The following is a 22,555-nucleotide window of genomic DNA, read 5'->3' on the forward strand; positions in this document are numbered from 1 at the left end:
ACAGTGTAGGCTCTCCCGCAATGGGCCCGAAACTGGGGTTCAGTTCAGTTGGAAGTGGAGTTGGAGGTGGCGTTCAGAGCAGTCTGGAGCCCCTGTCTCCTTCCCGCCAGGGCAGTCCTAGGGCACAGCCGGCCGGCCCTTCTCTGCGCACAGTGTGCACGCCTCTGGGACCTCCTTTCGCCACTTCCCCAGGTTCCTCCTTACAGCCCAGCTCCCTATGGATGAGCCTGGGTCCCCGGGGTCTGGCCTAGAACGGAGGTTCAGAGCAGTTGGGGGCCCAGCACAATCAGAGCTTTTCTCTGCTTCCCGCTAGGGAACGCCAGCCAGGCACTCGGCCTCCCTCCTCTCTGGCTCCGTCCTCTCCGCGCGCCGCGTGTCTCCGTACCTTAGGCTTTTACAGCTCCTCCGCGCTTCCTTCTGGTTTTCTCCTTGCTTCTCGTTGTAGAATTTCCAGTCAGTCGACTTTTCTGTAGTTCTGGGTGATGTCCATTTTATATTTTAGTTGTATTTTATTGAAATTGTTGCGTGCGGCTGCGGCTAGGTGCCTATCCGAGCAGCCATCTTGGATTCTCCCTAATTCTTAACTTTTAATCACCATTCTTCCCTCACCACCAACCAGCTTCCTCCAGGCCTCTGAGGCCCCATGGGGCATCTGTGGGGGAAGCAGGTTCCCTTTACTTACAGCTGCATGACCAGGTAGTAGTGAGTGGTGCTCTCATAGATGTCCTCCAGGGTCACAATGTTTTCATGCTTGATCCTGGGGAAAGTAAGGTCATGATGAAAGGCATGTGGTTTAGGTCATCTAGACAAAGGATGCTGACCCAGCCCAACTAGAGACTCTTATTTCTATTGGAGACTTTTGATGACAATATTTAGAAAGAATGGGGTCCTTTTGAAGCCTTTCTAACACTTAGGCCATTACAAAGAAATCCCAGGAAAATATTCCCAGAGTGGTGCTCAGTTCATATTTTTGAATGGATAATTGATCATCCTGCCTTTAGGGAACAAATGTTTCATTTGTTGCTTTACCGATCTCTTTCAACTTGATTAAAAGAGAAAGTTAAAAGACCTGAGGAAGGTTAAGGGAGCACTCAATTATACGTACAACTTGAGTATCCAGGTCCCTTTCAGAAACATTGCACGAAGAAAGGCTACTACAGCAGAAGGGACTTAGGTTAGCGAGGCCTCCTCGTGGGTAACCATGGAGAAAATGTTGCAAATTTTTTTTGTTCCAGGATATTGTGGGAAGGTAGATGCTCATTTGGGGTTCATTTCTTTGGGATGTCTTAGACCAGTGATTCTCAATCAGGGCTGTTTTGTCCCTCAGAGGACATCTGGCAATATCTAAAGACATTTATGATTACTATGACAGGTGACAGGAGAGATATTGCAGGCATTCACTGGGCAGAAGCAGAAACACTGCTAAACATATTACAATGCACAGGGCAGCCCCAACACAACAAAGAATGATCTGGTCGAAAATGTCAATAGAGCTGAGATGGGAAAACCTTGCCCCAGATGACCTTTGCTGGGATTACTCAGAGGTGGAGGCAAGCAGAATAATCATATTAGCTGAGGGCTTGGCTTTCCGATCAGCAATTCAGTGTGTGGCTGTCCAGGAAGAAAATTTCTAGGAAGTTTGACTCATGGTTGTGCAACACAGAGGTTAAGAACTTACTAGACTCTAAGTCAGTTGTTCAGATCTAGTTCAGGCATTTAACTAGGTAACTTTGACTGGCTTACTCAAATCTTCTAAGCCTCACTTTCTTCATCTTCAAAGATCTGTCTTATAGGGTTATATAAGTATTTAAAAAACACATGTCAAATGCTTAGCACAGTGTCTGTGGAATAGTAAACACACACACACACACACACACACACACACACACACACACATATATATAAAAGGCTAATAAGCAAAGTGTCCCCGCAGGAGTTCGACCAGGAGACCAGGAGTTCTATTGCTCTCTGTGATGTGTGCTGACCACCAGGTGATGGCAAGGAATGAAGGGAGGCTCTGATTGGCCCTGATCACCGGCCAGGCCTAGGGACCCTACCTGTGAACAAATTTCATGCATCAGGCTTATAGTACTTAATAATACATACCATCTTTCAGACATTTCTAAAAATATAAACTTCTTGCAGTGGCAATCTGATGGATTGAATTATATATACAAGCTGACAAAAACTAACATCAATTTGTTGATGATTCACTCACTGAACAAGTGTTTATGGCTGTTTATGTATCTGTGCTGTTAGGGACTGATGATACAATGCAATAATATAAAAGACCATCTTGCTTTCAATGAGTCTAGAGTCCCTCTCTGCTTTAAACAAATATTTTTATTGATTTCAGAGAGAGGAAGAGAGAGAAATATCAAATATGAGAGAGAATCATTGATTGGCTGCCTCCTGCATGCCTCCTACTGGAGATCAAGCCTGCAACACAGGAATGTGCCCTGACCAGGAATCAAACCCTAACCTCCTGGTTCATGGGTCAATATTCAACCACTGAGTCACATTCTCTGCTTTAATCTCCCTGAAGCCCAGACCTATATCTTTAACATCCTACCAGATACCTTCATGTAGAGATAAGTGGATACTTATATTCATTGTGCTCCAATCATTTTCTTTCTATTTCCTCTAAGCCTAGACATCCTTTTTGCTTTCTATCCCAAGGATGATATTACTGTCCATTTAATCACTCAATCTCAGAGTAATTTTTAATGCTTTTTTCTTTTATATTCTTACCAGTCAACCCCAACTCAATCACTTCTCTCTCTGAAATGCCTCCTAACCTTGGTCTTCTGGCCATTACATGATCCTGCTACTATTTTGTTTGTATCCTCTTTGCTTGAGAAAGTCATATAATTGATCTCCCATCCTCTGGGATGGCATTCTCCATTCCTGGCTTACTACAGGATTTCTAAATTGAAATCTGATTATGTGACTTACTTAAAATCCTTTGATGACTTTTCTTTGCCCACAGAATAAAGTCAATAGTCTTCATCATGACAGCCAAGACCCTTTATAATCAAGTCCTACTTGACCATTTGGTTTCATCTCCTGTCCCTTGATAATAAGTTCAGGGGCTTCCAACACTTACTCTTCCCCAACACCCCTTGCAGCTCCATGATTCTATATTAAACTTTATGTTATTCTCAATCTGAATTCCCTTCCCGAATTGCCCCTCCTGCCTCCATAAAATTCTACTCATCCATCAAGATTCCTCTTCTTTGAAAATGTACCTAATAGTCCTTACTCATAAAAAAACACATGCAGGCAAAATGAATCCGTGTCTCCTTCAAACTCTGCCTTCTGCTAGTGTGAGTCACATCTAATGGGAGTAGAGTTTTCTATGAGTACTCCTGTCTCTGCCCAGAAAGTGTGAGCTCCTGAGGGTAAGGAATTTTGTTGGCTTCATTCTTGTGGTCCTAATGCCTACTTATACTTTTTTTGCACACCAAAGGAATCCCACAAGGGTTTGTTGCACAAGTCCTGCTGTAAACATTATGATTTATTAGTGTAGCCTCCATCATGATGCTTAGGGTATTAACCCTACATTCGATTTGGAACAAATTGAGGTTCATTTCCAAGTTTTACATTGCTTCTTTACTTGTCAATTCTCTCTAGGATTGTCCTTCAACTGAAGTTTGTTCCTTTGAGATAATTACCCTCTGGTCTATGTGCACAAACCAGCTCTGCTACCTGTGGGTTCACTAGACAATTGGCTGGGAGAAAAAATCCAGCCAAGACAGATTTTTGGCTAAACTTAGCTGTTAGTCAAACTGACCCATTAGCTCAATCAAAGGGAGCAATGCCTTTTGGTATGAAAAACCCAGTCCCAGACTTTCTCGAAGGTGATTTGTGAAGAAAATGGTGTGACCCCACAGTTGTTCCCAGCCAACCCTAAGACCCACTCACTTTTTCAGCACCGCGATCTCATTCTCGAGGCTGCTGTCCCGGAATGCCGGTGACTTCTTGATGCACTTCAGGGCGAAGAGCTTCCCAGTCACCCTTTGCTTCACCAGGAAAACTTCAGAAAAAGCTCCTCTGAGTAGAAGACATGGGGAAATAAAAATTAGTACTGGCTGGCTAGAGAGCATTGTTGGAGGAAAAACTGAAGAGTCAATAAAGGAAGATGGGGAATCTGATGCCCATTGTCATTATGGGCATTTGATAAACTGTTGATGGCAGATCCTATCTGACATGCCATTGTGCCCTCTCTTTCATCCATCACATGGGAAAGAAATGATTCTATTACAGACCTAGGGACTATACAATGATATTTCCCGGGTCTATAATTTGGGTAGGACTCCCAGAGACTCTGCTTTGCTTTGCAGAGATTTCTTCACTTGGGAAACTCATTAAAGAGAGGTCACTGCAGCCCAGCCAGTGTGGTTCAGTGGTTGAGCATCGACCTATGAACTAGGAGGTCATGGTTCAATTCCTGGTCAGGGCACATGCCTGGGTTGGGGACTCAATCCCTAGTAGGGGGCTGCAGAGGCAGCTTATCAATGACTCTCTCTCAACACTGATATTTTTATCTTTCTCTCTCTAGCTTAGAATCTAGTGTGAGAGACAGACACTTACAGATAAGCAGGAGGTATTATGAGAGCACTGATAATGAAGACTTAAGACATTGCCCCTACTATGGTTGGGCTGGCTGTGTGCTGCCAGTTCCAGCAGATGCCATTCACCTTGGAGCCACTGTATGCTTTATAACATAATTATTACAACATCTCCTCCCCCACCCCCAGCAGACAGTAGGCTATAGAAAAGGACAATTTTTCCTAATGTGTACAGAGATAATTTGGGATAGCCGAGGAGGACGTAATTCATGGCTGTCTGACTTACAAACACCCTGGCTCAAGATTAAAGGAATGAATGAGAGTTAGTCCAGTGGGGGCGGAGGGAGGGAGAGAAACACTTGAAAGTGGTGTTTCAGGTGGGGGTGGGGAAGAAGCATGAGAAAGAGCATGGAGGTGGGGAGCAGCAGATAGGGGTGAGACCCCACTTTCCTTATTCATAAAAGGAGAGAGTTGAGAAACGTGGCCTTAACAGCTGTGACTTTATAGGGTCTACCCTGAGTGCTTCTTTCACTTTTACTTTTACAGCCTCACACGAATGTTCCCCCAATTTTAAAGCTGGCACCTGCTCTGGATCCTCTTGTGCAATGAGATCAAATTGAGGGAGGCCTTTCTGGGGTGTCATTTACATCAAGGTGCGTGTCCATGGCATCTGTTGTGGCAATCGGAAGTGATGTATTGCTCCTCTGCCCCAGGCTGTGTGTGTGTGTGTGTGTGTGTGTGTGTGTGTGCGCGCGCGCGCGCGTGTGACAGAGGAGAGGGATTGGAAGACTTAATTGTGCCATCTGTCAGATTGTCAGATTGGGGAGCAGAGAGCTAGTTTCGAGCAGTCAAGGTTGTTCGGGTCAGGAGGCAAGACAGGCAGAGCCTGCAGTGCCAGGAGTGATGGCTTCAATAGTTCTGGTTTGCATTTCCTGCTCTGAGTTGCTCTCCACTCCTGCTGGGAGCCTGGGTGCTGCCAGAGGTGGGGGCAGGGGCCAAGGAGAAAAAATGTTTTCCTGGGCAGTGAAAGGAGGCGGCCTGGACCTTGGGTGACAGACCTCCTACTACAGACTAGCTTTGCCCAGTGTCCCTACAGTTGTCCCAGGGCCTTGGAATTGTGGGTAGTTTCTGGGCAGATTTAGTCAAAGCCTGTTCTCCCTGTTTGATTGATGCAGAGGAGCCAAAGACTGGAGAGAAGGGGCCTTTGGCAGGGATTCTGGTGCATCCCTCATGGAGGAGTCTGTTCTGGCCCCTGGTCCCCTCCCCACAGCGCCTCCCCTGGGTCAGTTGTGGGGTCTGCAGCCCGGGCTGCCTATCCCCCTCCTGAGCACTACAGAGGAGCTTTCTCCTTAGCTTCTCCTCAGCCCTAGCTGCTAAGCAGTGACTTGACCCTATCTTGCCCTCCTGGTTGCCTCAAATCAGTGCGGGGGCTGGATACGTGAGAGCCACTGGAAACACTTAAATATAGATTCCTGGCTGCTGGGTTTCTGTCTTCCCAAATCCCTGCAGCCAGGAATCTGTTTTTGTTTTGTTTTGTTTTTCAAAAAAATCGCCTGGGCTAAAATAATAGCGAATAATTTTTTGAGGGTGAACACGATATTGTGGATATGGAAGAAAATGTCTTTATTCCTAGGAGATGCAGACAGAAGGATTCGGAAGTGATGTGTGATGATGTTTGCAACCAGTGTACAAATATGGTGTGCGTGTGTGCGTGCGTGTGTGTGTGTGTGTGTGTGTGCGTGTGTGTGTTTGTAAACAAATACAGCGAAGTGTTAACAACTGTTGAATGTAGGAGGGGGGTATGTTGATGTTGAACTATTATTTTGCCTTTTCTTAAGCATTTCCGCAGTTATCAGAGGGATAAGCTCCAGTGGCTCTGATGTGCTGGGTTTAGAAGCTGCTGCGGCCGGTCTCCCTGAGCGCCAAGTGGCAGCGTGTCTGTCTTCTGTGAGTCCTACCGCCCAAGTCTGTGCAGACGGTGAATAAGCTTCTGTCCACCCAGGCATCCTTCTCCCTCCTTCTCTTGATTTTTGGTCTGCTTAGCAAACCTTTTCAGAATCACTCATGAGTCTTGTTCTTCTCTCTTCTGCCAAAAGCCCCCTCTCTAGCCACCCCTATCTTGGCAAAGGCCCTTGATGGAGGGCCCATACTTTGCTGACTGGCACCGCCCCTGGGACCCTTCTGTGTGTGTTGGGGGTGGTGGTTGGGGGGCAGAGGCCTGCTCTCAGCACCCAGCCTGCTCCTCTCCGTCTATGGTGAGTGTGGCCAGCCTCTCGCTGCCCGAGGTCACTGCCTCCTAGCCAAGGCAGAGGGAGCTAAACTCAGCCCAGCTGGCCCAAGGCAGAGCTTGCTTTCATAGCCAGCCCACTCACTGCCCCTCACTTCCCCAGGCCCCTGGGCCAATTAGCCCAGACTAATTAGCTGACCAGCTGGGGTCCTGAGGCGATGAGGCTGGTGGCCTGGAGGTGCTCCCAGCCTGCGTCAGAGACTGAACCCTCCCGGAGGAGAGGCAGGGCCAAGTGGAGAGTCAGCTGCAGTCGGCTCTGCTCCGCCAGCCGGGTAATCATTGTCAAGGGGCAGAGGCATAGACACCCGGGGGCTGGCGGGAGTGTGGGCTGCAGCATGACTTTATTTTTCCAACACAGCACTTAGCCAGGGAGCAGAGATGCTGGTGGGGGGTGCCGAGCTGATCCAGGTGTGTGAACCCATCTGTTCTTAGCCTGCAAAGCCCGTTTTCTTCCATCTCCAGCAGACAGGGGGGTTGCCCTTTCACTACCTGGGGAGATGAAGAAGCTGGGTGAGGAGGCCCAGGGAGGCGCTAGGGTCACTGACCCTCCACAAGTGTTCCAGAAAGTCTCTTTCCTCCGACCAGGGTGAGGACCCAAGGGCTGTGGCAGCTATGGACATAGGCAGGGTCTCTTGGAGCAAGGTGGGAGACAGAAGCTGGGGAGGGGCCTTTTCCCTGGGGGCTCCAGTGTAGGAAACCATCCTCTGTATTATCCCAAGGTACCTTCCCCACTCTCCACCATGGGCTCCTACTCCACCGCCCTTGGTCCCTTGGAGCTGCTGAGATGATGTCCCAATTGATCAGTCTCTGCTGGCCTGGAACAACTCCTTCCCAGCCTCCTCTCTCCGTCCCCCCCCCCCCCCCCCCCCAGGTGCCCCAGCCACTCCCTCGGCTCCCAGCTCCGCACTCACGATCCCAGCACCTCCATGAAGATGAAGGTTTTCCGGATGTTGGTCGTCTGTTTCTTCCAGGAACTGCAGTCATCTTCTTCTTCCTTCCGACCCATCGCCTCCAGAGTTGAAGCTTCCGGGGATGCTTTGTTTGAGGAGGGGAAGAGAGCGTCAGCTCAGCTAGTTTCTCCAATACAATGAGATGAGTTGCAAAAATAATTTATGTTTTTATTGATTTCAGAAAGGAAGGGAGAGGGAGATAGAAACATCAAGGATGAGAGAGAATCATAGATTGGCTGCCTCCTGTTCACCACCTCCATGAGGGATGGAGCCCACTGCCTGGGCATGTGCCCTGACCTGGAATCAAACCATGACCTCCTGATTCATAGGTTGACACTTAACCACTGTGTCAACCGTGACCTCCTGGTTCATAGGTTGACACTCAACCACTGAGTGTCAACTACATGCCCACTGTGCTTGCCACAAGTCCAAGTTCAGAGTCTAGTCTGTGGTGGGAACTCTATTTTGTGTATAGGCATAGATTAACTTGGCTTTATCCACCTGGGCTGAGCTAAGGCATTTCCTGTGTTACCGGGTGATCTCCAAGGTGTTTATTCACATTGCTGAATCAGCTCAACTTCCTTTTCTATTATCCCAACTCTGCTACCTCCCCCAACCCCCAACCATTCCTATTCCCACATCTGTCCTACCTGCTATGGGTTAAACACATGGATGCTAGATGAATGAGCACTGCGTTCCCTGCACAACTCCCACAACATTTAGGACAGCACTGGGAAATAGTCATTCACTAGAAACTGAACTGAATCGGGTCCTGACTTTAATATCAGAGTCCTGGAGTTACCACAGGCATTCAACGGTTGACACCTATGCCGTGTCAGGGGCTGGCTGTGTCCTGAAGAAAAACACAGCTTCCCTGGGGCTGGCAGGCTTAAGGAAATGGACAACAACGAGCAAGTGAACTAACACGTGCACAGTGTGGGAAAACCACAGAAGAACAAAACCTGGGCTTGGAACAGAGACCAACAGAGCAGGTCTTCTTTAGAGAAAGGTCAGGGGCGGCCTCTCTGAGCAGGTTGTATTTCAGATGAGATCAGAAGTTTGCGAAGAAGCCATTCAAACACAGAGTGTGGGAAGGGGCATTTTGGTAGAAGGACTAGAATGTGAAAGTCCTCAGGGGGGAGAGAGCCCAAAGGACTGAAGAGACGTGTAGCTGGAGTAGACTGAACTCTGCATGGCATGGCACAGTGGTGGGCAGGGAGAGGTGGGCATAGGGCAGACATTAGAAGGCCTTACAGATTTCGTTAGATATTGGAATTTCTTCTTAGTGAGACTGGGAGACATTGAAGGATTTTTGGCAAGAGAGCTAAATAGATCACTGAGGTTTTAAAGAGTTCACTGCAGCTGCTCTGTGGAGAATGGAGTGGAGGGGCAGAGATTGACCCATGGAGAATAGGCAGAAACCTATGAGAGGGATGGTAGGTAGGGACCATGGTGGCAGGGAAGGAGGGAAGTGGGTGGACCTGGGATATATTCCAGCGGTCCACGACACTAGGTGATGTGTTTAAGCTGGGGTAAGAGGAGTCTAGACTGACTCGTGCTTCTGGTAGAAACATTCTGGGGTAATGGTACCCTTTCTGAGGTCATGATTACTAAAGAGAATCATGTTCTTGGGGGAGTAGGGCTGGGACTCTCTACATGAAGAGGTCCTGAGTTTCTGTGGGTGGTGGGTGAGACACATTTCTGCCAGCACCTTTCTCCCACAAACTTCTTGGGCCTGACCGAGAAAGAGGAAAGTATGTCTAATGGCTGTATGTCTCAGGCAATGTCCCTCCTTCCTCATTAAAAAAAGTGCCAGTAAAATCCATGGGGTCGTCTAGCCAAGACCGGTTTGGCTCAATGGATAGAGCATCAGCTTGGGGACTGAAGGGTCCCGGGTTCAATTTCGGTCAAGGGCATGTACCTTGGTTGCGGGCATATCCCTAGTGGGGGGTGTGCAAGAGGCAGCTGATCGATGACTCTCTCCCATCAATGTTTCTGGCTCTCTGTCTCTTTCCCTTTCTCTCTGTACAAAATCAATAAAAAATATATTTTAAAAAAATCCATGGAGTCTTCTAATAATGATAGAAGAAAGATAAAGTTTGTGCCTACACAATTTAGTATTAGATAAAGAGCATAGGCTTGGAGGTCAACCTGAGTTCAAATCCTATCTCCACTAGTTACTGGTTAAATTGCCTTAATTAGATTAATGACCTTGTTGAGTCCATTAACTCTTCTGTAAAATGGGGACAACACCTCTTCTGGATATGGTGAACAATAAATCAAATGGTGTACATAGAGACCTAATATATTATCTTATCTGTATTAAACAGTTGTAACAGAGATATTAGTTGGGGGATATTAAGTTGATTGTTTTTCATTCCTGGTCATCCCCATCTGGAGGACTTATGTCATAAAGTAGGTTCTATAGCATAGAAGGAAACCTCTTGTGACATTAGACATAACTGTGAGGCTTAGACCCTGGGAATAAGGAGAATGTGACATAAGTGAGGTCCTTACTAGAGAAGACAAGGCATGGAAAGACTGCTACTTGGGCCTGAGTGGATCCTGGGAAGGAGATGGGGAGACAGGGGGTGTATTTGTCAGAAGCACACACCTTTTCTAGCATCCATCCAGGAACGGATGGGTGGGCTTCCCAGGGCCCCACTGGTGGGAGACCCTAAGCCTAGGGGCTACTCTGGCTGCAGCCCCATTTTAGAGGTCAGAACGTACCTATGGGGCAGACTTAGAGGGAGAAGCTGAGCAAGACAGAGTTGCAAGATCTGCAGAAGTAGCCCAGGGCCAGCTTGTACCACCTCATGGCAGCTGACTGTGCATGTCTGTTCTCAGCCACATGCTTAGTAGCCTCATGTTGTTAGCCATCCTGGGAGTATTTATACCATGGAAACAGGCAAGTGCTACAAGCAGGTATTTCCCCACTCCTCCCTCCACCCTACAAGGATTAGTTGTTAAGCATTTATCAAAACACGAAGAAGCAAGCAAGCAAACAAAACATTTATCAGCTCCTCTCTGCCCATGGCCCTGGTGAGGGGATGTATTGCTGCTAGAGGGGATGTCACGTGGGATCTGGATGAAAAGACTGACTATAATCAGGGCTTTCAAGGGAAGGTGTCAGCATGACATTCCATGGGCCAGATGAGACCAGTCACACCTCAGAGGCCACTCGTCAGTTTCCGATGAGATCCCAGACAACTGGGATTCGAGATCCCTGGCGAGCCTGATGCCTCCCTCTCCCATACTAAAACTAGATCGAGTGCCTTCTAGCGGAAATGCCACCTTGAACTAGAACAGGAGGAGGCAAGGCCATCCAAGGCCGTGCTTTCCTGAGAGACACTTTATAAAGGGCTAAATGGGACCCTTTATTAAATCTGAGATGTTATAATGGACAAGTTCAAATGTGAAGTTTCCTATTTCCTTTTTGCTGCCTGGCGGGGTAAGATTTCATTCTTTAAAGTATCTTGTTATTGATCTCAAAGAGGAAGAAAGAGGGAGAGACAGACAGAAACATCAATGATGAGAGAGAATCGTTTACTGGCTGCCTCTTGTATGCCCACACTGGGGACTGAGCCCGAACGTGGGCATGTGCCCTGACCAGAATCAAACTGTGACCTCCTGGTTCATAGGTTGATTCTCAACCACTGAGCTGGGCATACGGTTTTATAAGAAATAAAGAATCTATAATTTCTTTGCACATTTTAGTATCGTGTGTACATTTGCAACCTGGCTATATAATTAAGAAAAAAACACCTTTGAAACAGCCGAGTGTAGATCTGGTGGCTCGTGCTGGCAACTCTGGGCTCATTTGTTGATTTGCTCTTTTTGGCTTGTGGTAGCCCAGAGGGACCGCCGCACCGGCCAGGGGAGGCCTCACCCAGGACTTTGAGGACAGTCTGCAAGGTGGAGACAAATGGGCCCTCATTGGCAGAGACTACTCTGAGGAAGATGAAATATTACAAGAGGGCTATCTTTAGCCAGATATGATTCTGTAGTTTCTTAGCCCCAAATCTAGCAGCTTCCGCCTATCAGAGCGGTTGGCATCTGGGCTTGGGCCAAACGCTTCCTGCCGCGTAGACATACTGTAGCTGAGAAGTCTGGAAACACGTGGGAACACAGGGTGGGTGTTGAAAGGAACCGGATCAACAGGGTCAGTGTGTGTGGGTCTCTTTCTCTGGCTCTTTCCCCTTCCAAAGAACTGGGCTGCAGACAGACACTGCGTTTCCAGGTAGGGAGCCAATCAAAAGCCCTCTTTCCACTTATGGCCTTCAGCTGGGCGGCCGTCACTCCCCCTGGTGGGCCCCCCGTGGAATGACGCTTGCTTGCTCTCCAGGAGGCATCGCCACCTCATTAGCAGATCTGTACGCGCTGTTCCTTCTTTCCCATCTCTTTGAAATAGCTTCTTAAAACATCGTATTCTTAGCTTAAGTTGGGCTATAAGCAAACATCTTCCCCGCCCACCCCTCCTCCCATACACTCAATGCTAAGAATTTAGTTCCATCTTCAGAGCCACGTGAAAAAGTCTGGGCCAGATCTGAACCCCTGCTTCATCCCCGCCCCTGCTTCCCCGCAGAGAAACCTCAAGGCCCTTTCAGAGGGAAATAAAACAAATTCAGAAAAGGTCGAAGCTCTGCTATTGCTCTCATTTGTTTCCAAAGTTCACCCCACCTCTCTGTTTCTACAATAATCTCTATTGGGCTCCAAAGCCCCACAGCAGCCGCTGTAGGCTTCTCTGAGAGTTAGAGCTGATTTCCCCAGGCAGCTCAGGAGAGCGGATGCTGGCATTCGGGGCTCGCTCGGGCCCCTCCCTCCCCAACAGGGTCAGGCCCTTCAGATTGTTCTGCCAACATAGTCCCCGCAAAGGAAATGACCTCATTACCTGGGACCATCTTTGGGTTGCGGAGGTAACACCCCTTCATTCGACATGCATTCATGGATACCTCCTGTATACCCACTGGACTACATACAGACATTTTTTATGTCATGAGGTTACCCATTTTTTATGTCATGTGCTTACAATCCAGTTGAAAAGACCAAGCAGAGGCATAGAAGTAAATACCTAAGAACACAGACCAGTGGATGGGAGCTGGCCAATGCATGAGCACATTGGGTCAGGGCCAAAATGGTTCAGAGGCTGACAGTAGGCTGACTGCTTACATGTGGGTTTCTCTCACCAGAATGCGCGTGCTTAAAGGGCAGGGGCCATGCATTCCTCATTGGAATTTCTAGTCCCCGGTACTGAGACCCAGACATACTAAGGGTCTGGCCCATATCTGTTAAATGAGCGAGTGAGGAGCAGAGCCCCTGGGATGAGGGATGGGTGGGGAGGGGGGCTTGATCAGGGATCGCTTTGCACAGGAATTGGACTTCAGACGGGTGTGTAAGCAGGGGGCGGAGGTGGGGAGATGTAGTCTTGATATTGCTCTAGTGAGGAACAGCAGCAGGGCGCCCTGCACTCTGGGAAGGCAGGCGGTAGGACTTCCTCTCTAAGCTCTCGCCACCATGAGACCCTGCCTAAGGCATAGCAGCAGAGAGGGCAGAATCGACTTGCCTTTTTTGCCATCATCATCTCTTCTGGGACAGACAGCTGGGCTCTAAGTGCAGTTCTTGGTCAACAGAACCTTCCTGGGACACTTGACGAGTCCCCTGCCTCCCACTTGCCGACCATTCTATCTAGAGTCATCTTCCCTCCCCACCGAAGTTCCTCTATAATGCCAGCCTGAGCTGGCCTTCTGTAACACGCCTGGCAATGGGAAACTCAGCTGTTGGTGTGTTTGAGCTCATAGCCTCACTAGAAATCAACTCCTTATGGACCAAGACCTGGTCCATCTCCTTGTCTCTCTTGGGCCTAACTCAGCGCCTGGCTCCAGGTACTTAGTACTCAGTCGTATTTTTTTTGGATGGTCTTCTTGATTTCTGGGGGGAAGCTTTCACAGCTGGGAGGAGACTCCAGAGGGAAAAGTTCTTCCTGAAGGCAGAACACATGATCTTGTGGGTGGCCACTGCCTCTGAGCAGGCCTTTCTGAGCTTCTGGGAACAGGCTGTGCGATCCAGCCCGGCTGCATATGAGGTGCCGGTGAGAGATCTTGGGCTGGGAGCCCAGGAGGCAGGCGTCCTTCGCATGTTTCTTCCGTGGGTCGCCCCTGTCCTTCTCTCCTTCCCAGGCGCCCAGACAGAACTGGAAGGCAGATGAGCTTATCTTCGGTGGCCTCCTCACTGTCATCGTTGTCCTCCGACGGTGCCAGGCCACCTGTGGCCCCACATGGCCCTGGAGCCTCTCTCTGGACCCTCACTCCTGCCTGCCTTGCTCCATGTAACCTCCTGATCAAAAGTTTCCTATTTTGAGTCACAGCCACTTAGGATTCTGCTTTTTAAATCAACCAGCTGAGCTAATTGCTTATGAGTGTCGCCCCTCCTGACAAGATATCCCAGAGTCTTGGGGGCATCCGGTTTTAACCCAGAGGCATTCAATTGAATTCAACTCAATGCAATGTGTTACCCAATCCACAGTCCAGCTTCCAGTCTGGACACAACAAGCTAAGAGATGGGGACAAGGAAGGAGAGGATCTATGAACAGCCTTCAACCTCTGCAGCCTTCAACCTGCAGGTGATGGGGCTCAGCTCCACCTACAGGAAGAGGCAGCTTGCCTTCCCCCCACCCCTCCCTCCACGCTCTCCCCGGGGGCATGATGAGCAGGCTCAGAGCCTTCCTGAGGGACCATATGGTCCTTTCAAGCATCGCATAGGAGGCAGGCCACCCTAAGACTGCCTTGTGTTTCCACAGTTTTCCATTCCTTTGGATCGTGACTCAGAAAGGCCTGCAGGTCTTGAGGGGGAGGTTATCAGTGGGATCATCTGTCATAAGAATGTGCTGCCTGCCCTGGCTTGCGTGGCTCTGTGATCACAGCGCCAGCCCACATATGCTCTGTGTGGGTTCAGCTGCCGGTCAAGGGCACATGCCAGGATTACAGGTTCCACCCTGGCCCTGATCCAGGTGTATATGGGAGGCAACCAATCAATGTCTCTTTCATATTAATATTTCTCTCTCTTTGTCTCTCTCTTTCTCATCCCATCTTCCCTTCCTTCCACTGTCTCTCAAAATCAATGAACAAATACCCTGTGGTAAGGATTAACAAAACAAAATGAAACAAAACAAAGAATGTGCTGTCTGCCTCCAGGATGGGGCACTGTGGTTATAAAGGGCCTGCAAGGCTAAAGCTGGGACGTTTACTTGCCCAGGCCCCGCCATTTCCTGGACTCCAGCCCATATAAGACTTCCCATCACACTCTGGACTGAGACGCACTAGAAGGAACTCAAGCTCCGGCTGCAGTCTTGACTTGGCACCGAGGAGCTGTGCAGCCCCAGGCAGATCACTGGACATCTCTGGGCTTCCACCTCTCCTCTTGGTGGAAAGAGATAGGAGTACATTAAGTTTCCCCGAGGTTTGTTTTTTAGAATATTATTAGTCCCAGGAGATCCTGAGCAAAGTGGATGTTCTGCCTCTGCAGCAGGTGTCTTTAATGCTCCACATTAGCTTATTAAAAAGGTTCTGGGGACTCTTAAAGATACCTGCTTCATGCTATTTAACCTGGCATGCCCCAAATTTACCTGGCTGCGGAAGCCTTTCCTTCTGTAACACCTACTAGCATCCAGGGGAATTTAGCATTGCTCAGAGCTTACTTTGGAAAACGGGGACTAGGCCATCTCTGCGGCTCTGTGATCCTCCATTTGTTAGAGCAATATGTGGATTTTCCAGGAGCCTGCTGTCATCCCTCAATGACCGTCTCCTCACCGAGTCACAGGCACTTGGCTGCATGGGTCTGTGTGAGCTGTCAGAACCTGCTTCCCATTCATGGGCTGCCTCTCTATTGGCTGCTCAGCTGGCCAGAGCTCAGATCCGGGACCCTACAGCCTCCTGGGGACTGCTGGCTGGACAGACTGCTCAGCAGCACGGACTCCATCCCCAGCCCTCCCACCAATCCTGCCATCTCAAAGGCCAGCTCTGCTTGCCAGTTTCTGTTTGCAAAAGCACCGAGGAAGGACGTTTCTCAATTGCCTCCTGCAGTTTATTTCAGGCTCAGACCCACATTGAAGTGTAACCAGATTCCTCCCGCTGCGGTGACAAGCCGGAATCCACGTGTTGCTCAAGGTGTTCTGCCTGCCTCTCATCTAGGAAGCGAGGAGCATTCCCCAGGACCTCATTAGGTGACACATAGAAGTCACTGGAGAGAGCAGGGGGAGCTACTTATTATTATTATTATTATTTGGAAGATTATTGTTATTGATTTCTCCAGAGAGGAAGGAGAGGGAAGGAGAGAGAGAGAGACATCGATGTGAGAGTGAGACATTGATTGGCTGCCTCCTGCATGACCCCCACTGGGGATTGAGCCCAAAACCTGGGCATGTGCCCTGACTGGGAATCGAACTGGCAACCCCTTGGTCCCCAGGATGATGCCCAACCAACTGAGTCCCATTGGCCAAGGGAGCTACTTGTTCTTAATGTGCTTCTAGCCACAGTAGACCTCCGTGTCCTCACCTGCCAAAGGGAATCAGGAATAATAGACCTCTGTCTATTTCCCGGCATTCCTATGATGCACAGTCCATCAGTGGGCGTGAAAGCACCCGCACCCTCTCACGGGACCACACCGCAGGCACGTGGAGAGAGAGAGAGAGAGAGAGAGATAGAGAGAGAGAGAGAGAGAGAGAGAGAGAGAGAGAGAGAAAGAGAGAGAGAGAGAGAGAGAGAGACAACTAACAACTTAAACAAGGGTCTGAGCACAGCACAGGCGCTGGGAATGCTATTTCCTCAGCTGGTCTTGGCTCCCACATGCCTCTTGCAGCATGAGCATCTCTTCTCACTGCGATTCCGAAGTGTTTCAAGATATATACATTCCCATACATCACGGCCCTGAAATACAAACCAGCCACTTCATCTGGTCCTCAACCAAGAAAACAGAACTCTGTGGCAACACTGTAGGAAACACTGCTGGTGTTGGATTTTTCTTTCTTTCCTCCCCGCCATGGGCAATATGCTCATCTCCACCCCGGCCCCTTTCTAAGGAGCTTTCAAGGGTCATAGTTTCGCCTGTGCCTGCCACACGCTGCCTTTGAGCTTCACTCCCATGCAAGAGGCTGCTCCTTTGAACAGCCCTGGGGGGCTACTGATAGTACACGGCCCCAGCCAGGCCTTCTACTGCACCTTCCGCCTTCTGGAAGGTGAGAGAAGGGATTTCCCCCTGGGAAGGAGGCACAGAGGCAGCCTGGGCTGAGCTCACTTCTGCTGGGGCCAGGAGCTCTGTGTGACCAGCCTTCCCTCCGAGGACACCGGTTTGACAGTCACCAAAGCCCCTGCGGCCCGCTGGCCCCCGCGGACTGGCCTGGCGGTCCTTTTGGCGGCTGCTCAGCCCCAGCCCCTGCCATGGACCAAGCAGGCAGGCGCGCCTGCAGTTGTAGTGCCGCACGCAGCCGCTCCACAGCTCTCATTCATCCTGCAGCTCATTCACTCCCGGCTCCCTCCGGCAGGCAGGCTGCGGCGGGGCCCTCGCAGGCACTCCGTGTGGCAATGTATTTATGGCCATGTGCGTGCGTGCCTGCCTGCGTGGGAGAGAGGGGGCGAGGGAGGCGCTCTCCTCTTGGAGAAGGATTCTTTTCGGTCCCACCCACAACCGCTCTGTCCTGCCCGCCATCGCTTGGGTGGGGCACTGAGCTAGGCACTTCGGCATCATCTCCCTTTCATGCACACTCAGTCTTTCAAGGTAGGTGTCATTCACCCCACAACTCGGATCCCGATGGGTTAAACATGGTAAGCAAAATGCTCCAAATCAAGCAGATGGCAAATGACTGCCCATTGGAGGCCGGCAGCAGCCCCCTGGTCCCCCTACCACACAACCTGTTGCCTCCTTTCCTGGCGGTGATGGTTGGGTCTCACGCCACGCTCATGCTTAGGATGCTTGCTTGCATTCCCAAACCTGGCTGCTCTCCCTCCTCCCCCCCAAACACAGGGCTTGGATGATCTGGCAAAGGCTGCATCCCCAGAAAAACTCAAGAGTTCTTAGTTAGCACTGAGGCCGGGACCCCATTGGCCATGGAGCCAGTGTCTGATCTGGCCCCAAACCTTTTCCCTAACCTGAAGCTTCTTTCCCAAAGTTCTGCCCCCTTTTCTAAAGAGTGCTCCCCCTCCAGCCCCCGCCCTCCTCCCACATACACCGTAGCCATCTGCAGCATCATGGAAAGGTCACAGATGATGTCAGAAGCTCTGGGTTCAAATGCTACTATCACCAAGCTTTGCAACTCCAGGCAAACTGCTTAACCTCTCTGAGTCTCCGTCGTCTCGTCTATAAAAGGAGAAATAATACTTGCTTCCCCAGCCCGCTGGACCTGTCCTAAAGACAACGAAGAGAAAGCACACTGTGCACTGGGGAGCGTGGTCCCACATCCGGGATTACTAAGCACTCTGTGTCAGGGCCTGCTGGGTCTCCTCTTTGGCCCTGGATAAGCTGAGGTCAGTGGCCCTGCTGGGGCCAGGCTCTGCCTCCAGCCTCTGGTCTGGGAAAGAGCATCTCCTTACCCAAGACGGAACCTGCTGGACCCTCTGGACTCTGCTCAGCCGTCTTTCTCATCATCAGTGTCTCTGGCTCCAGAGCAAGCAGCCGGCCAGCCACGCACGGCAAGCAGACCGGCGCGAGCCCTGGCAGCGCCTCCGGGAGCCTCAGGGTTAAGGTTTGTGCGTCAAAGTTACGTGCAGCGAAGGGGCCACAGCGTGGATGGGGGTGGTGGGGGTGAATCCAGACCTCCTTTTAGCATCTTTAACCTGAGAACTGAACTGGGGAAGTTGGAAGACAGGAGGGACGTGGGTGCATTCCCCAGGGGAAGGGGAAGGAAAGGTCTTGTGACTGAGAGCAATTCCTCACGCCTGCCCGCCCCGGGTGGCTGAGTTCTGCATCCTAAGCCGCCAAGGGCAGGAGCGGGAGCCGGTCCCTGGACCCTGCCAGCGGGTGGCCCAGGCTGGATTATCTTCCTTGGCTTTGCAGAGCCACAGGCTGTTCATAAATCTCCTTTTAACCCACTGGTTGCCCTAATCCTCACCACAACCCAGACAGGTAGGCAGACGGGCATCGCCCCGTTTGACAGATGGAGTCAGAGAGGTGAAGAGATGAAGGCTGTGCAGGAGGCAGGGGTGCAGCATGCTGGGGGTCTCCACACCCTGTAGATGGACTGCCTTCCCGGCACAGAGCCCTGAGGAGTGCCTCCCCCCCGCCATGCAGCCTGCAGCAGGCATTGAGGAGGGGCATAGACACACATGGGTCTCCCGTTTTCTGCCCAGAGTGCAAAAGGTTCTCCCACTCAAGCCAACCCTGAAGTGGTGTCCAGAGGCGACCCCCCAACACACACACTGGGGTCCCACCCGGACCTCATTCAGACTTCTTTGCCAAGGCAGCGACAACTTACCCTGGCTACCACAGGAATTAGGCAACGCTGGACCTGAGGCTGAAATCAAACACCCAAGTTGCTCCCAGAAGTGGCTCTTCAAGCCCACTCTCTAAGAGCCACCTGCCTCCCACTAAATCAAAGACCCTCCGAAAATCAAGAAAAGAAGCCGGCTCATCTTACCCAGGGAGTCAGAAAGAATCCACGCTCCTGATGCTCCCACTCCAGCTCCTACAGGTCTGTGAGGATTAGCTGCTCCAGCGCCTTAACAATAAGCCGCATTAAAGGGGAGGAATGCAGGGGTTTTCTTTCCCAGGACCGTAACCAGGCAGCCTTAAAGGGGAGGAAAAGTAGCTAGGTGGCTTCTATCTCTCCTCTCTTTTCCTCTGCTCTCCCTCCCTCCGAGCAGCATTTAGTTTGGTCCAGAAAAATGCTTTTGCAAAGAGGTCCTTTTATTCTCTCTCTCTCTCTCTCTCTCTCTCTCTCTCTCTCTCTCTCTCTCTCTCTCTTTTTCTCTCTCTCTCTCTTTCTCAGTGTGTGTGTGTGTGTGTGTGTGTGTGTGTGTACGCACATGCCTGTGTAAATGTGTTTGCATTGATGATTGTGATGGAAAGAGAGAGAGGAAAAATAAAAGCATAACCAGAACATCAGATTAGAGGTTTCCATTGCCATGGATGGGGTGACAACCGAAACTCCAAGAGGCTTTCTAGGTCTGCCTGCCTCGGTTTCCCTCTTAACCACTCAGCTGCTCGGGTGTGTTGTCTAAAAACACCTACCTGAGCATTAGGGCTTCTATGTTGGCTGAAATGGAGAGACAAGAACCCTCAGTATTTGTCTGGCTTGACATCTGACAGAGAAATCCTTGGCTGTCCCGGAAGGGGACCCTATGTTGAATGGTTCCATTGTCTCTATGTCTCCTTTCCTCTGTTTCTAGAAGCACAGCATTCTGGTCCCCAAACCTGCCATTCCCTTCTCACTGCTAACTCATTAGACCCTAGGAGACCATTCCCCCCCTTTGGAAACTTTGCTCCCTCACACTCCCCTCTTGGTCCTGCCCTTGACCAGGCTTCCCGGTCTTCATCTCAGCTTCTCTTCGCTGCTTCTTCATGGAGAGTCCTTGAACTTCTGCCCTCTTACTTCTTCTTCTCTACTCTCCCCTTAATGTGAATGCAGAGTCTTCCGATGGATGTCCCAAACCAATACCCCCATCTGGGTCATCCACCTTCATCTCAACATCAAAATGGCCGCTGCCATCCACAAACAAAGCTGAGTGTGCCATAGTCTCCTTCAACCCTCGCCCCCGCCCCCCATTCTTCCCAGCGAGGCGACCTGCTTCCATCTTCCCAAACACACACGTGCTTCCTTTGGCCACGTGGTCCCATTCATTGCCCTTCAGATAGAGTCAGCTGTTCTGCTCTTTCAATTGCTCCTTCGAATTAGCTTTGGAGTTGTGCCTTTTTATTTTATATCATTTAGGTGTTTTGTTTGTTTGTTTGGTTGGTTGGTTTTTGTTTTGTTTTGTTTTGTTTTGTAAATATAGTCCCCTAACTCATCCTATACAGCTCTCTTTGGTTCTTAATGTTTTTTTTTGTTTTTTTTTTTTTGTTTTTTTTTTTTTCCATCCTTGAATTCTAGTTTGCGTTTCCATTGCTTAGATTCTCTGGGTATAGCATCCCAACCAGCCGCTGTCCTCCTCCTGTTTGAACACTGGACAGCAGAGTTTAGTTACAGCCTGAGGCAGTCCAGTAATGCCCATGGACATTAACAATGGTTAGAAAGTTTATCTGTAGGTTGCTGAATTCCACCTCTGACATCTTTAGCACACACACACACACACACACACACACACATTATTCCTTAAATATTTATCAAGCACTGCCTGGATACTAATAGGTATTGGGATATGAAACCAGACCCAGACTTTATACTCACAGAACTTCTACTGTCCAAGCACACAAGTCAGTCCATTCAGTGGGGGCAGTTCTTTCTCACCTCACTTTGGTCTGCATTGTCTTTTATATTTAATTAGATCTTGAGATTGAGCTTTTTCCGTAGCCAAATGACAAGATGTAATGAGGTGCCAGGCTTGAAAAAAAGGGAAGGGAAAGTGATCTTCATCATTCATCCATCCATTCATTCATTGTAGTTATTAAGTCCCTCCCATGTCCTAGGCAATATGCTAGGCTCTGAACATAGAGTAATAAACAAGACAGGCACAGTCTTGCTCTAATGACTCTTACGTTCTAGCAGTATTGTCAGATTTTAAACAAATGCAGGTAATTATCATTGTGATAAGTGCTCTGAAGAGGGCATTATGAAAACACATGTTACGGGAACCGTACCTAGCCCCGAGGAAGTGACTTTCCAATGGAATCAGAAGGAAAAAGCATCAGGCACAGGAAAAGTCAGAGAAACAAAAGAACAGCATGTGTAAAGGTCCTGGGGTGGACAGGAGCCATGCCTCTTAGAGAGACGAAGAGAAACACACTGCAGTTGTACAGTGAGAGAATGGGGGAGAGAAGCCCCAAGTGCAACCGATGAGGTGGGGAAGGAACAAATTGTGCACAGCCTTGAAAGGATGACAGGAAGGCTAAGGAGAGGGGCCACCCAAAATCAAACAGTACTATTTCATAAAACTTTCCAATCTGAATACATTCCAACTTGAATTTGGTTAACAGGATGGAGTAGGCACAGGCCGTGGCGGTAGGAGGGAGGGAATCAAAATTATGGGACAATAGAGACAGGCTGGCACTCCGGCATGAATCAATGTATGACTTGCTACTTTAGCACTTATTTGTTTTAAAAATAAGACTCCAGATTTCTAGTACTTCCAAGAATAGACACCGCTGTGTCTTGGTGTGCATTGTTCCTGCAGCTTGCGATGTGCTCATCTTTTTATTTGAGCCAGGCCCGTAAGCGCTCTCCTCTCCCAAGTCCCCTTTCCTGGGCCCATAAGCAGATGGACGGCCCTCTCTGTTCTCCCCAAGCCCCTCGCTGCAACGGCGTCACCCTGCTCCCCTGGGGTGGAAACCGGTCTGACACAGGTCAGGGTGCCCTGAGAGTGACAAGCTCGCTAAGACAGAAACCACGCCCCTAATGTCTGGAGACTACCCTCTCGCCAGGCAGAGAGCAGGGTTCCCAAAGATCTACACAATTAAAGGGCTGTCTCAAACCTAGGAGGAGAACTTATTGGTGTGTCCTGATTTTGACAGCACTGATAGCAGAAGGAGGAGGAGTTGAGCGCTTTGATAATGGGCTCTGCATGGGCTGCCCCCTATACACAGGCAGCATCCAGAAGAATAAGTAG

At 49.7% G+C, this 22,555-nt stretch overlaps 1 protein-coding gene across 2 annotated transcripts in view; it reads right to left on the bottom strand.

Moving 5' to 3' along the window:
- CAMK1G (calcium/calmodulin dependent protein kinase IG) overlaps positions 1-19,558 on the bottom strand; it is a 30,387-nt gene extending 10,829 nt beyond the window's left edge. For both annotated transcript variants that reach the window (XM_084865230.1, XM_084865229.1), the window contains exons 1-4: positions 19,432-19,558; positions 7,770-7,893; positions 3,925-4,053; positions 683-757 (exon numbers count right to left, since the gene is read on the bottom strand). In XM_084865230.1, the coding sequence (XP_084721356.1) occupies positions 683-757; positions 3,925-4,053; positions 7,770-7,864 (299 nt within the window). In that variant the 5' untranslated portion in view covers positions 7,865-7,893; positions 19,432-19,558. The remainder of the gene's footprint in view (positions 1-682; positions 758-3,924; positions 4,054-7,769; positions 7,894-19,431) is intronic.
- Between the last annotated feature and the right edge of the window lie 2,997 nt (positions 19,559-22,555).

Source organism: Pipistrellus hanaki (assembly GCF_964339955.1).
Source record: "Pipistrellus hanaki genome assembly, chromosome: 18".
Classification (NCBI taxonomy): domain Eukaryota; kingdom Metazoa; phylum Chordata; class Mammalia; order Chiroptera; family Vespertilionidae; genus Pipistrellus; species Pipistrellus hanaki.